A 15,757-nucleotide genomic window follows, 5' to 3' on the forward strand; every position below is an offset into this window, starting at 1 on the left:
CAAGCGATGAGGATGACCAGGGAGTGCCCACAAAAACTGACACACTGGGGGGGGGGGGGGGGGGGGGGGGGCGCCTGTCTTTGAGAACCTTAAAAGGACGCTGAAAAAAGCCTACTGCAAGGAATGCAATAAGGGACACAAAAGACTGATAAGGCAAGAAACCCTCAACCGTCGGAAACTAAGGGCCATGGAAAGAAGTTGCAAAAAGCAGCCCAGGCATCGAAGAAAACTATGACTGAGGCTCCGCCGCGACCAAAAGAAACCTACAGACCCCACCCCAGAAATATGGAAGATCGTCAAAATCGATGAAGGCGAGCACAGAACGTAAGCCTGCGAAGGGAAGGACCACATCCTCTGAGCCAGAAACCACCACACCCAAGAAGAGGATCTCCCCGGCCTCAGATGCCGGAAGGGCCCTGTAGGTGGAGAAAAAAATGCCTGAAAGCGGAAATGGTGGCACTCAGTCAGTTGAAGGTGTTTGAGGCGCTGAGAGAATTCCAAATTCTCACAAAACCCGCTGTTGTGAGAATTCCAAATTCTCACAAAATCCGCTGTTGTCTCCGAGGAAGATAACATAAACGCTCCGCCAACCCTGAACCGCACAAAGGGAATGTCTAAGGGAAGGAAGACTCTGGGACTTTCGATTAAGAATGGGACGACCTTGACACAGAGCCCAGAAGTAGCAATCTTTTGAAGGCTTCACCACCCAACGACTGCCTTCTATAACCGCCTCATCAAGAAAGCAGCTGATAACTTTGGTGTCCCCTTAGAGGAGTAGAAAGGAGACTTCTGCTTCCTCCTAGAGACTTTGGCACCATCCACCAAGGGGACACAGTACCTCCCAATGCTAACAAGCCTCCTGGACGAGGGCAACGGTGCTTTAAAGGAGGCTGCCTCAGCAAAAGGGGTAACCCCAAGGGTGGAGAAAAAAATACAAACCTTCCACAAAAGACCCTAAATACATTCAGGGAAAGAAAGTGCCAGACTCCATGGTCACCTCGGCAAGAAGGAGCATAGACCACCCAAAACCCGTTCACCAATACATTTGCAGACATCGCACCTCACGGCCTAGACTCCACGGACTACGTACTGCTTGCAGACCTGAATTTCCACCTTGACAACACGGCCCAAACTCCACCACCTTCCTAGAGAACCTCTCCAACATTGAACTGAAGCAACTAGTCTCCACCCCCACCCACACGGTGGGACACTCGACCACTATCTTCGCTGGAGGAAACAAAATTTGCTTCAATCGCACAACGGAACTGCTCTGTACGGACCACCACTGCGTCCACTTCTCCTTCTCAAAACCCACTGCACACAAGCCTCCCATGCAGAAACTGGACAGGATCACTGAAGAGCACCTCAGCTGTACTCCTCCCTCTACCACAACAGATGCCAACACAGCAGCCAATGACCTCCACCAATAGATCGCCAACACACACTCCAATCCCCCCCCCCCCCCCCACAGACCTCTGAGAATCGATCGTCTCGTGCTGTTGACCGAAGTAACAGCAAAATCACGGAAGCACGCACCCCCTACAGGGCTGATACCATGGCACACCACCAACTTTTCAGATCTGCAAAGAAACTTCGTTCACAACAAAATCCTCTTCAAATCTCACAACTCCAAGGAACTCTTCACCATCATACAAGAATTCCCCAGACTCCACAGTGAAACCACCACCAACGTCCCTCCCTCCCAGAACCTCCGCAATAAAACTAAGCTTCTTCCACCACAAATTTAGGACACTACAACCACTTCGACTGCCAAGGCACCGACCCAACACCATCCACCAGCTATGCCACCCAGCCGACCCTACTCACCTGGACCCCTGTCACCACAGAAGACACCGCAAAGACTATGAAGAACATCCACTGACCCCCTGCTCACCACACATCTTCCACAGGGCCACCTCTGCCATTGCACTAGAACTACGACTGACCATCAATTGCGCCCTCTAAATAGGCACGTTCCCCGACTACTGGGAACCCGCCGAATTCCAACCCCTCTGCAGACCCGACGGAACTCAAGAACTACAGGCCCATCTCTCTCCTCCCCTCCGTCACCAAAGTAATCGAGAAAATCGTCCACACCCAGCTAACACACTTCATAGAAACTAACAACATCTTCATCGCAATCTGGATACCACAGCACTGAGACCGTCCTCCCAGCCGCCACTGACTACATCTGCACCCTCCTCGATCAAGGCCACACTGTAGCCCTTATTCTACTAGACATCTCAGAAGCCTTCAACACAGTCTCCCACTGCACACTAGCTGCCCGACTCCACGATGCCAGCATACAGGGAACTGCCTTAGACTGAATTCGCTCATACCTCTCCGGCAGAACACAAAGAATAAGACTCCAGCCCTTCCTCTCCGAACCCACAGAGCTTAGATACAGAGCACCCCAAGGATCCTCCCTCTGGCCACAGTCTTCAACAGCTACATGGAACCCCCTTGAAACCACCACGGACTCAGAAGTATCCTACGCTGACGACACCCAGCTCACCCTCTCCCTCACCAAGGAACCCGACATCACCTGGCAAAATTTCCAGAAAGGAATGAAGGCAGCCTCATCCTGGAAGCCTTCAGAAAAGACCTCGACCTCAAGACCTGGCTCTTTAAAGGAACTCTGAGCTGCCCGATTATTGGTGCTAGGGCAATCATTCATTAATAATTCAGTGCGGCGTGGCCATCTGGCGTCTGTTTTTGGCTTACAAGAGTGAATGGGTACGCGAGGTGATTTGCGCTTCAGTGTGAAAGTAATCAATATGGGTCTGGGACATTGGCAGCTAGCAGTGTACCAGGTTAATGATACTTCTGGATGGGGAGGTCAGCAGTTCTTGACCAGGCCTTGAGTCCTCAGTGTGGCGTTGCAGAGTTGTGACCAGCTGAGACCCTGAAATCATCAGTGCTGTCCCCCTACTGCAGCGGGTGAAGTATCTGCTTGGGAGGCTTGGTAACCACTTAGTGCTGTATGTATTCAACTACGATTCCTGGGAATCCCTCCTGTACCTTTTGTGAACTTACTCGCATACCGTGCAAAGCGCTACGATACCTTCAGGTCTAGCTAGTGCTATATGAAACTCAAAATAACAGACCCTGCAGTCTCTGCATTCGCATTCCCGGTTACCAGCATGGGTGTCTGTAGCATGACACTCCCAATAGAGCTTCTATCGAGACACAATGTGAAATCCTGATGGTCCTTTATGTCCAATTAAACTGTCCTTAATACCCAAACAGTTACCCAGAGCGGTGAAGTTTCTCATATATGTATGTATATGTGTATATATATATATATATATATATATATGTGTGTGTGTGTGTGTGTGTGTGTGTGTGTATATATGTGTATGTATATGTATATGTATATGTATAATGAGAATGAAAACGAATCCTATAATGTACAAAGGATATCTGTTGCAACACAACTGTAAATATAGTATATAGTTGTCAAAAAATGAAAACCATGAGTGGACAAATTAATTTTGAAAGAGAAATGGAAGAACAAGACTCTATAATTTGATTTTGTAAATCACGAGTACTTTACTACTGTGATTGAAACAGACTTTATCAGAGACAATTGCATGCTGCGCGTAATGAAATTAATTAAATTCAATTTAATTGATGTTAAACCACTGCAAAGGTGCACCACAACAAGATATTGAGCAAATTACAATGCTATTAATAAGCATGAATAAGAACGTTTTGCAAATGACAGGATGTTGTTAATCTTCAAATGATCTTTATTTTCAGTGTATTCAAAATAACAATGTACAGCCGACGCGTTTCGTCCCAAGCTGGGACTTCTTCAGGGCTGTCGGTAAAAACATACAAACAAGTGATTACTATACTAGCTACGTTAAGTGATAAACAATTTGACAATAACACAATTTACAAAACAGTTATTTTTTTAAAAGAAAAACAACACATGTTAAAACACGGACCTAGGAGCTTGTACAAACAAATGACCTCGATCCTCAGACAACATAGTGAGAGAGAGGCTTCCGTCTTGGATATCAACAACTATGTACAATGGAGGATATATTTACAGAATTTAAAAAAGAAAAGATTTCTTAGTTAGGCAAAGGGAGAATGCCTATAGGGGAAATAACAGATCAATGTTCATGTATTGATGGACTATTTTATACAAATAAATCTATGTACAATATAAACAGTTTGTGCAGATGATCACCGAAAGTAGGTAATTGCACATTGGTAGGTGAAAACAAAACTTGATAGATAATCATAATAATATTTGGGAAGTCATTGACCAAAGGCAGAAATTTCTCACGTCTGACCAGGTCCTGACCGGGCAACCCCCTCCCCCCTGTCTTGCCCGCTCCTCTCAGCCCTCACACACCATGTAGGACCTGGTCAGACATGAGAAATTTCTGCCTTTGGTCAATGACTTCCCAAATATTATTATGATTATCTATCAAGTTTTGTTTTCACCTACCAATGTGCAATTACCTACTTTCGGTGATCATCTGCACAAACTGTTTATATTGTACATAGATTTATTTGTATAAAATAGTCCATCAATACATGAACATTGATCTGTTATTTCCCCTATAGGCATTCTCCCTTTGCCTAACTAAGAAATCTTTTCTTTTTTAAATTCTGTAAATATATCCTCCATTGTACATAGTTGTTGATATCCAAGACGGAAGCCTCTCTCTCACTATGTTGTCTGAGGATCGAGGTCATTTGTTTGTACAAGCTCCTAGGTCCGTGTTTTAACATGTGGTGTTTTTCTTTTAAAAAAATAACTGTTTTGTAAATTGTGTTATTGTCAAATTGTTTATCACTTAACGTAGCTAGTATAGTAATCACTTGTTTGTATGTTTTTACCGACAGCCCTGAAGAAGTCCCAGCTTGGGACGAAACGCGTCGGCTGTACATTGTTATTTTGAATACACTGAAAATAAAGATCATTTGAAGATTAACAACATCCTGTCATTTGCAAAACGTTCTTATTCATGCTTATTAATAGCATTGTAATTTGCTCAATATCTTGTTGTGGTGCACCTTTGCAGTGGTTTAACTTGTATATAATTCCGTCAGGAATCAGCACAGTAACGATGGGTGCTAGTCAGTGTGCACACACTCCCCTTTAGTTATCTTGGGGTTAATTATCAATTGGGGGCGATAAATAGTCAGGTGCTGACATTAGGAAGGGTCCGTCGTTTAACTTTTGGTATTTATTTCAATTTAATTGATCTTCACATGTACTTTACTGTGACGTTTAAGTTTCCTCACTCAAGAAAATGGCGACCACCTTTTGGCCATAATTTGTGAACAAGGTTGACAGTCTAGAGGAGTAGAAGAAATAGAAAAGGGTACTTTCACAATACTTTAAAAATGGTCTAGACAACAGGGACTGTATGGTCCAGTGGAAGGCTAGCTGTAGCCGAAACGCGTAAGCCATCCTAATATTGCACGTAATTTTGCACATGGTGTGTATAAAATAAAACTTTTATTAAAAAAAACCTTCCTGCTGTTGTGCCATGACTTCCGCCAGGAGGGTACTGGGAGGCGAGAAGATTCGAAGGAGTATATGTATGTATGTATGTGTGTGTGTGTATATGTGTGTGTATATCTATAATATATCTTTCTCTTTCTAACCTTCATAGCACTATTACTCCAAATCCAGATTTTAGAATGTCATGAAAGGAAGTCATTGCTGGGGTCCAGTACTGAGATGCTCTCCTTAATACACTTTTGCTTCTTGTAGGTTTCTTGACTAACGCTTTCGTTCCACTTTAAATGCTTTCCCCCTGTTCCACGTCCCAGCCTGAGGGGACACTCACTCTTACTATAGGCCATGTCTCCCTCCCTTCACTGCCAATCCTCATGCTTGTTTTTCTTCTCTCCTCAAAGATCATCACCTCGGAGGAGGCAGAGCGCCGGGGGCAGGTCTATGACCGCCAGGGTGCCACCTATCTCTTCGATCTGGACTACGTGGAGGATGTGTACACCGTAGATGCTGCTTACTATGGCAACATCTCCCACTTCGTCAACCACAGTGTAAGCAAATTAGAAGGCATGCCTTTCTTATTGGGGCTGTCTGTGGTATCAGACCCTGAGGGTCCTTGATGTATCCTGGCGAGTGGGTGTGGTGTGGTGAGGTGTTATTACTTATTGGTACTGTGATCACTGATTGGGTGTTGGGGGGGCCAGTCTTACAGGTGTGTGATAGCTTCCAGACTTTAACAATACCACCCGCTTTTTGTTGTACAAATTGTACTGGATTGATGTTTATCCTTCATATAAGAATAATGTGTGATGCATGTGTTTGATTCTCGTTTGTGAGAATAGTCTTGGTAGTTTTCTTCCATGCTTTCTGCTTTGCCTTTCTGATGATGTCCTCTTTCCTCAGTGTAGCCCAAATCTCCAGGTCTACAATGTCTTCATTGAAAACATCGATGAAAGGCTACCTCGGATTGCTTTCTTTGCCACACGCACCATCCGCCCCGGGGAGGAGCTCACCTTTGACTACAACATGCAAGGTATACAGTGACTGAGTTGTAAAGCCTCCTTACACGAGTGGTGAGATCCTCTTCGAGTGCATCTTGGAGCTCTGTTAAGTATGCTGGAGTTTTCAGGAGATGCAGCATGTCTGCTCCAGTATAAGCCATGCATGGGGCCCTGCTTTTAACTGTTAAAGTACATTGGTAATTTGTTTCACTATTCTATAGCAGGTATGATGCATGTTCCCAGGCGAAGCTGGTTGCTCACTCTTAGCTCATGCCATGTTAGGACCATGAATGAGGTGTGCTAGCAGAGTTGTGTTCGAGGCATGTGGGCTGCTAAATTCATATCTTAGCATTAGATCGCCGCCTAGTGTTGGGCTCGGATGATTGCACATTGTTGTCCTGGAAGAGTCTTCGAAGTATCCTGAGATAGGTGGCTCCTCCCCTGGACTACAGTGCGCATGGGCATCGGCTCCATCCCCAGATTGTTTTTTTCCGCCATTGGGTTCGGATGTGGTCTCGACGTCTTACTGTCGGAACCAAGTAAAACTATCTTTTACCGGCCAAAAGGCCTCGATTTTCTTGCGTCGGTATTGTCTGCGCTCGGTCTCGAGTCTTCCGTCTCTTGAAGCCGGAATAAGCGGAGTTTTCTTCGCTTTCTAAACTTTGAGGCCTTCTCATCGCGACACGACAGCAAGCCTTTACGGACATGGAGCGGAGCCCGTTCAAGTACTGCCCGCTCTGTGGGTCCAAGTACCCACACATCGATCTACACCCTGTGTGTAACAAGTGCCTTTCACCGGACCACGACGACGGCAAGTGCAAGGCCTGTGCACAGTTCCGCTCCAAGAAAACTCTCAAGCTTCGGCGCGCGGTGCGCTTGGAAGCTAGGCAAGCGGCCCCAGATCCGGAGAACATCTTCGGCGACCCGGAAGAAGAGGTCCAGGGTCACCTTCTACAAATCTCCCCATCACAGACGGAGGTCGAGGCGGATCCGGGAGACGACGACGGAGTCGCGGGTCAGGCCCTCGAATACGTCGAAGAGGTAGGAGACGACGATGAGATTTATGGGGCCGCGGCGGACAGCTCTGCGGACGAGCTCTGCCCCGAAAGTTTCGAGGATACCGACCGGGACACGGGATCGCCTGTCGGCCTTACCCTGGACCCGTTGCCGCAAGCCACAGCCCCGCCTTCGGGCCCGGCTACGGACTCACTTGCTGGGCGCGATGTTTCGAAACCGAAACTGAAACCGTCGGGGTCGTCAACACCTAAAATGGCCGACCCGAAATCGAAACTGAAACCAAAGGACTCGAGTGTCCCTAAGATGGCTGCCGTGCCTGTGAAGAAGTCGGTGCCCGTCACCCCGTCGGCTCCGTCGACCTCCGGTCCGCAGAAGCCGAGGAAGTCTGTCGATTCCGATGCTCCGAAATCGAAGCCGACGCCCGAGGAAGGGGCCCCCAAGAAAGATGGTCGGCACGGATCAGCGGCTCCGGCGCCGTCCAAGCCCGCCAAGGTCGGCTCCAAAGAGGCTACGCCAAAGAAGTCTGCGCCCCGGCCTCAAGATTCGGAGGAGCCGAAGAAGGTTTCCGCGCCCAAACCGCACAAGGCCCGCGAGGACGTCGGATCCGAGGGACCGCTCAAAGCATCCTTGTCGGCGACGAAACCCACTGGCAGTGTACCGTCCCCCATTGCGGAGTCACTGCAGAGAATCAGGGAGAAAGCCTTTGCTCCATCGGCTCCGATGCCATCACCGCAGCCGCAAAAGGACGCTCCGGCTAAGCCTTCTGGGAAACTCCTTTTTCTCTTGCCACCTAAGGAGGCGCCGAAAGCGTTTTCGACGAAATCGGCTCCGAAACAGGGTTCCTCGCTGCCTGACCCTCTTCCACGTCGTGTACTCGAATCGGAAGACGATTCAGAGCATTTCATCGATGCTGCCACCGGCAAGCTGACACTCTATAAACGGAAGATCACTTCGGAGCCGGTGGACCCCTACGTCATCCCGTTGAAGAAGAAGAGGGTGCCCCTTGACGCCTTAGGCCTCACGGAACCGATTCCGCCTCCTCCTAGACGGAGCCCTACTCCCTCCCCAGAACACTCTGTGGGTGAGGAAGATGATGAGGATGAACAGTACAATTTCCCCATCGATGAACCTGATGTCCAACCAGATTCATACGACGACACTGGTGACCAGAACACCCAAGGTGCGGGCCAAGACCCGCAGACCTTTAATCCACGTGCATCCCCGACTGAGGACTCAGCAGGATTTCATGCACTAATTGAACGGGCGGCGGCCAATCATGATGTGGACATGCATGCCGACCCGGTTGAGGAAGACTTCCTTTTTGACACCTTTGCCATATCTGAAAGGACAGTAAAGACACTTCCTATGCTGAAAGGTGTTCTCAAACATGCTGGAGACATTTTTAAGGAGCCTACGAGGGCTAGAGTGGTCAACCCTCGCATTGAAAAGAAGTACAGGCCTGCTCCTGCGGACCCCGTCTACATCCGGGGACAATTGCCACTGGACTCTCTTGTGGTTGCCAATGCCAGGAAACGTGCCAACTCCCAGACAACGGGTGAAGCTCCTCCCCCGGATAAAGAGTCCAAAGTGCTTGAGGCAGGAGGCAAAAGAGTGGCTGCACAGGCGGCAAACTTTTGGCGCATCGCAAATACACAGGCGCTCCTGGCGCGTTATGATAGGGCGCACTACGACACCCTAGAACAGATTATACAACACCTGCCCCCACAGTTCCAAGAAGGCACCAAGATGCTTATTGAGGAAGGAAAGCTAATATCAAACGCAGCCATCAAGTGTGCACTTGACGCTGCGGACACAGCTGCTAGGGCTATCAACACTAGCGTTATGCTGAGAAGACAAGCCTGGCTCCGCATCTCAGGGTTCAAGCAGGATATTCAGACAACAATTCTAAATCAGCCAGTCAATCCTGATAGTCTGTTTGGTCCGGATGTTGACACCACCCTAGAGAAGATAAAGAAGGACACGGAAACTGCTAAGTCTATGGGGGCCCTGCAGTCCCAACAGTTTCGTGGCAGCAATTTTCGTCGCTCAGGTGCACGTGGAGTCACCAGAGGACAGATGGGTCAACAATCCCAGTTCTCCAAAGGTGGGGCGCAATCCTCGTTCACTAAGCAGAACAAGGGAGGTTATAGGAATAACAGCAACAGAGGTCGCGGCAGAGGAAACAACAGCTCCCGCACCTCGACTCCAAGCAAACAGTGACTTTCTGTCACTGCCCCCCGACCACCTAACACCTGTCGGGGGGAGACTGCAGCAGTTCCTGCCCGTCTGGAGAAACATCACCACAGACAGGTGGGTGCGTCAACTGATCCAAAATGGTTATTGCCTAGAGCTGAAATCCACTCCACCCAACATCCCACCGAGGCAAAGGCCTATGTCCGCAGAGCATTTGCACTTATTGCAGCAGGAAGTGGTGGCGATGCTGCAAAAAGGCGCAATCGAGCTCGTGCCGGTGGGGGAGGAAGGCACAGGGGTATACTCCCTGTACTTCCTTATTCCAAAGAAGGACGGTTCTCTCAGGCCCATTCTCGATCTACGTCCCCTCAACCTGTACATACTGTCAGAGCATTTCCATATGCTTACACTGCAGCAGATTCTTCCCTTGCTAAACCAGGGAGACTTCTTAGCGACCTTGGATCTCAAGGATGCTTATTTCCACATTCCACTACACCCGTCACACAGGAAATACCTAAGATTCACTATTCAAGGCAGGCACTACCAGTTCAAGGTCCTACCCTTCGGAGTCACTACGGCCCCGAGGGTGTTCACCAAGTGTCTAGCGACAGTGGCGGCGCACCTCAGGAGGCAGAATATCCATGTCTACCCCTACCTAGACGACTGGCTCGTACAAGCCAAGTCAGAGCAACAGTGCGCCGCAGACATGTCGACTACAATTCACCTTCTTCACGATCTGGGTTTCTCCCTAAATTACCCAAAATCCCATCTTCAGCCGGCACATGTCCGGCAGTTCCTGGGTGCTACGATCAACACCCTGACAGCCGTGGCTCAGCCAAACCAAGTCAGAATCGACAGCATTCAGTCACTGATCCAACGATTCCGACCGAGACACTCCCTGCCAGCGAGAGTGTTCATGCAGTTGATCGGCATGATGGCCTCCTGCATCTTCATAGTCCCTCACGCACGGTTACATATGCGCCCGCTCCAGGAGTGCTTAGCGAATCAGTGGACACAGGCTCGTGGGCAATTGACAGACCTAGTGTTGGTTACCAGTCGGGCATACGACTCTCTGCATTGGTGGACTCCACACAACCTTTGCAAGGGCCGACTGTTCCAAGAGCCCGTGCCGCAGATTGTCCTGACGACGGACGCATCCCTCCAGGGATGGGGAGCACATGTGCTCACTTACACGGTGCAGGGACTATGGACGACGCAGCAACAGAAGATGCACATCAACTATCTGGAACTGATGGCAATCTTCATGGCGCTCAAGTCCTTCATTGTACATCTGAGCAACAAGGTCGTGCTAGTCCGGACGGACAACATGACCGCGATGTACTACATTCAGGAACAGGGGGGCACCCACTCGCCACAGCTGTCTCATCTAGCTCAGAGCATGTGGAAGTGGGCCATTCAGAGGAACATTTTCCTCATGGCAGAACACCTCCCGGGCAAGGACAATCAGATGGCGGATCTGCTCAGCAGATACAGCCATCAGATGCACGAGTGGGAGATACACCCTTCTGTTCTCCACCCGTACTTCCAGCAGTGGGGTCATCCGGAGATAGACCTGTTCGCAACAAAGGAGAACGCAAAATGCCGACTCTTTGCCGCCAGGTTCCCTCACCCACAGTCGCAGGGGAATGCGATATGGATGAACTGGTCAGGCAAATTTGCATACGCTTTTCCGCCAGCCCCTCTAATACCGCTGGTCGCAAGAAAGCTAAGGCAGCACTCCATGACTCTCGTCCTGGTTGCTCCAACGTGGGCACGTCAAGCTTGGTACACCACGTTCCTCGAACTCTCAGTGGTGCCGCATCAAAGACTGCGCCTCACACCCAGTCTTTTGACGCAGAACCATGGAGACATTCAGCATCCAGATCCGCGACAGCTCAACCTGGCGATCTGGCTCCTGAAGTCCTAGAGTTTGGATACCTTAACCTACCTCCAGAATGCATGAGTATCATCAAGGAGGCGAGGAAACCTACTACTAGAGCATGCTATGCTGCTAAGTGGAAGCGTTTTGTCATCTATTGTACGTCCAATGACATCAACCCGCTAGATGCATCTATTCCCAACATCATCTGCTATCTGTTACATCTCTACAAGTGCAATCTGGCGTACACTTCCATTAGGATACATCTCTCAGCCATAGCGGCTTATCTTCAGAACAGGCAGCACCTCTCTGTCTTCAGAGTGCCCGCCATTAAAGCCTTCCTCGAAGGTCTGAAGAGAGTCATTCCCCCAAGAACTCCACCAGCTCCGGTGTGGAACCTCAACGTCGTTCTCACCAGACTGATGGGGCCACCATTTGAGCCACTGCACTCGTGTGAGCTCCAATTCCTTACGTGGAAAGTGGCCTTTCTGATAGCTATTACGTCTCTGAGGCGTGTCAGTGAGTTGCAAGCGCTCACCATACAAGAGCCGTTCATTCAAATTCACCCAAATAGGGTAGTGCTACGCACTAACCCTAAATTCCTCCCTAAGGTGGTGTCACAGTTTCATCTTAACCAAACTATCGACTTACCAGCATTCTTTCAAAACCCGCAAACGGTGGCGGAAAGAATGCTCCATACCTTAGATGTACGGAGGGCGTTGATGTACTACATAGACAGAACACAACCCTTTAGAAAAACAAAACAACTCTTTGTTGCCTTCGCACCACAACACAAAGGCAACCCGATTTCCAAAGCAGGCATAGCCAGATGGATTGTTAAGTGCATCCAGATATGTTATCAAAAAGCCAAGCGCACTTTAACAGTACCCCCCAGAGCACACTCCACACGCAAACTGGGGGCATCCATGGCTTTCCTAGGGAACATTCCTTTAGAGGATATTTGCAGAGCAGCCACGTGGGTCACACCACATACCTTCACAAAACACTACTGTGTTGATGTGCATTCCAAGCAGCAAGCAGCTGTAGGACAGGCTGTTCTCAAGACACTTTTTCAGGTTTCTGCAGCTGGCACGGGCAACCGCCGCTGATGGAGGGACTGCTATGTATTCTATGCTAAGATATGAATTTAGCAGCCCACATGCCTCGAACTGAATATGCTACTTACCAGTATGCATCTGTTCTTGGCATGTAGGGCTGCTAACATTCATATCGCCCGCCCTCCTCCCCGGTGCCTGTCGCAGCTGCAGATATACTATTGTATTTATTTCATTAGCATGGACATCCTTTACACTTTCACTCCATCTCCTGCCACAATGGCGAAAAACAATCTGGGGATGGAGCCGATGCCCATGCGCACTGTAGTCCAGGGGAGGAGCCACCTATCTCAGGATACTTCGAAGACTCTTCCAGGACAACAATGTGCAATCATCCGAGCCCAACACTAGGCGGCGATCTAATGCTAAGATATGAATGTTAGCAGCCCTACATGCCAAGAACAGATGCATACTGGTAAGTAGCATATTCATTACAATGCTCAGGATTATTGCTGTGCGGTTGTAGGGTGAGAGATGGGTGGTACTTTTAACTAGTCTGGTACTAGTGTTCTTTTCTGTCACCTTGTCTGCAGTGGATCCTGTGGATGCTGAAAGTACTCGGATGGACTCCAATTTCGGACTAGCAGGCCTGGCGGCGTCTCCGAAGAAGCGGTTGCGGATAGAGTGCAAATGTGGGACAGAGGGCTGCCGGAAATACCTCTTCTAAAAGACATCAAGGGATGCACTTTCTTCAGCACAAGAAGTTTTACAGCTCTTTTAATTCTGGTTTTATTTGTATACTGCGTTAAAGACAGACTGGGGAAGTTACCTTGTGGATGGAAATTACTGGCCATGTCTGAATAGAGGCTGGAACATGAGTTGTGGTATAGAAGCATGTGCCTGCAGCAAACCATAGAACAGCTCTTCTGGTTAAACCATTGCGCACCCCACTCTTGGTGGTTCTGTGGTTCCCAATGGAGATGGTGCCTTTTCCTTGGTCACTTTAAGGCCGTACACCACAATGTTTTGATGCTCCCCGTCCTTAATCGTTTGAGAACTGGAGTTTGGTTCTGCCCTATCAAATGATTTTTACAATTTTTATATTCCCCTTTTTTTTTTTTTTCTTGTTTTTATGGGGTGCGGCATCCCAGTTCTGTAGCAGAATCCAACTTGCCGTGTCACGATTCTTGGCCAGTAAACGTGTCATTCCATGAAGGTATACAACTGCGGCATCTCTCGTTCTAAGAGCGGAGGTGATGTTTGTGTAGTAGGAAGAAGTCTTTATATCTATTCCAGTTGAATCTTTAATAGAATGGGGAGGGGCGGGTTTGGCATATTCTCCCGGGAAACTGCAATAATTACCAGAGATGATCTGTAACCTTGCCAGGTATGCGCTTTCTCTTGTCTCAAAGTAGAATGACCCTTCATGGGGAATTTCACACAGCCACATTGCTCTGTTGAAAATATATTGCCTTACAAAGTAGAGCCTTTGGAGTGGGGGTGCGCTTCCCTGGGTGTATTTTGGAGGAAGACTACATACTTTTGCTAAAGCATCAAGTGACGGGTTGGTAAGGATTCAGGTTTTTTGTTTATAGTGGTTAGGTGTCTTATGAGAATTGTAGTAGTCTGGTAGGGTGGCGTTTGCAAGCTAGCCAGAGATGTCTCTGAAATTATTGGTTTGGTATCACGTATGCCAATGCACGTCACACTAAATCTTAGCTGTCCCCTTAATGTGGTAGCAAGTCATGTGTTGGTCCTATCGCTTATCCTATGTTCACCACTTTGCCAGTTTTGAGTGGACTATTGCTTAGTGACCAGAGTGAGATCATATATGAATTAGTGTGCGCTTGATAAAGCCAGAAACCTCCTTGGTTCTGCTGTGATTTCATCTGTTGATTCCAGCAGTGCCCCAGTTTACTATTTTCAGAGTGGTTCGCCCCCCTGAATAAGGGCTTGCTACATTGCGGCATACACTGCCAGACCTCACGTCTGTCTTGGAATGTAAATATGTATGTGTATTACCTCATTTTTGTATATAAAATTTTTACAAATTTAAGACTTGAACAGAAATTAGGAGCAGAGGTGTTAATTTTTTTGGTTTTATATTTTTTCCTACTTTGGGGGTGACTTTTTCTCTCATCCTAACCTTCTATGCCATGGTTTTCTTTTTCTATACCTCTTCAAGTGCTCTTAATTGGAAGCGAGTAGATGGCTTGTCCTCTCCCACGTAGGCTGGTATGTTTTTTTTTGTTTTCTATTTATACATTATCAGATGTGCCACTAGTGTGTAACGCTAATATTAGGTACCAAAAATAGATGCCTGAAGATTAACACTGGCCAGATTAATTTACAAACTCGGGAGGCTTTGCAAGAAGATTGAGGTGCTCTCAATGGGAGCAGTTAAGGTTTGTTTTTAAAGGCAACTAAAATGGCAGTTATTTGAAAATTATCTTATTCCCATTCATGTTAAGGAACCTGACTTTACAAAAGGAGCATGGACCCCTTGGTTGTCCCTTTCCACATAAAAGATGTTGGGTAGCTCATCTAATAGCCATGCAATTGCCAGTCTGCGTTTCCGTTTATTTTTATTTTGAATAAACTATACTGAATTTTTTTTCTAATGTGTTGTGTTCTTTTTCTTTTCTTCAAATCTTTATTTAATATTTTCCCTTCAATGACCATCAGAACATCTTAGATCCACATTTATACATATCAGTTTTAATACAACAATTTGCCCTGAGTGCATTCCAATTGAGGTCGTTAACAATATAACAATTACGTTACTGCTCTGGGGAGGGCTCCGGATCGGTTTGTGAGCTCACTGATGTTTTGGGATAAGTTTTGAAAGGTTGCCAAATATCAAGGGGGTGGGATCTAGGGGGTTGTAGCGGAGCGTACAACTCGCAGTTAGTATTACAGTAAGTCATACTGTACATCCAACCCTTTAGTGTCTGGAGCGTTTATTCCCCCAGTATATTGCGACTGCCCTCTTAACCAGAAGCAGTGCCATTGAACAGAAACGTCTGTTGGACTGAAAAGGGGGGGGGGGTGGCGCAAGGCAGCCCTCTTGAGGGGAAGGCCAAGCGGAAGAGGCCAAACCCACTCCGGGTAGGAGGATCAACAATAG

General features: G+C 47.9%; 1 protein-coding gene across 2 annotated transcripts in view; it reads left to right on the top strand.

The window, feature by feature from the left end:
• SUV39H1 (SUV39H1 histone lysine methyltransferase) overlaps nucleotides 1–15,244 on the top strand; it is an 80,066-nt gene extending 64,822 nt beyond the window's left edge. For both annotated transcript variants that reach the window (XM_078664703.1, XM_078664704.1), the window contains exons 5-7: nucleotides 5,890–6,036; nucleotides 6,389–6,518; nucleotides 13,224–15,244. In XM_078664703.1, coding sequence (XP_078520829.1) covers nucleotides 5,890–6,036; nucleotides 6,389–6,518; nucleotides 13,224–13,357 — 411 coding nt within the window. In that variant the 3' untranslated portion in view covers nucleotides 13,358–15,244. The remainder of the gene's footprint in view (nucleotides 1–5,889; nucleotides 6,037–6,388; nucleotides 6,519–13,223) is intronic.
• The last annotated feature ends 513 nt before the right edge of the window (nucleotides 15,245–15,757 follow it).

The sequence above is a fragment of the Lissotriton helveticus genome, chromosome 10, assembly GCF_964261635.1.
Source record: "Lissotriton helveticus chromosome 10, aLisHel1.1, whole genome shotgun sequence".
NCBI lineage: Eukaryota > Metazoa > Chordata > Amphibia > Caudata > Salamandridae > Lissotriton > Lissotriton helveticus.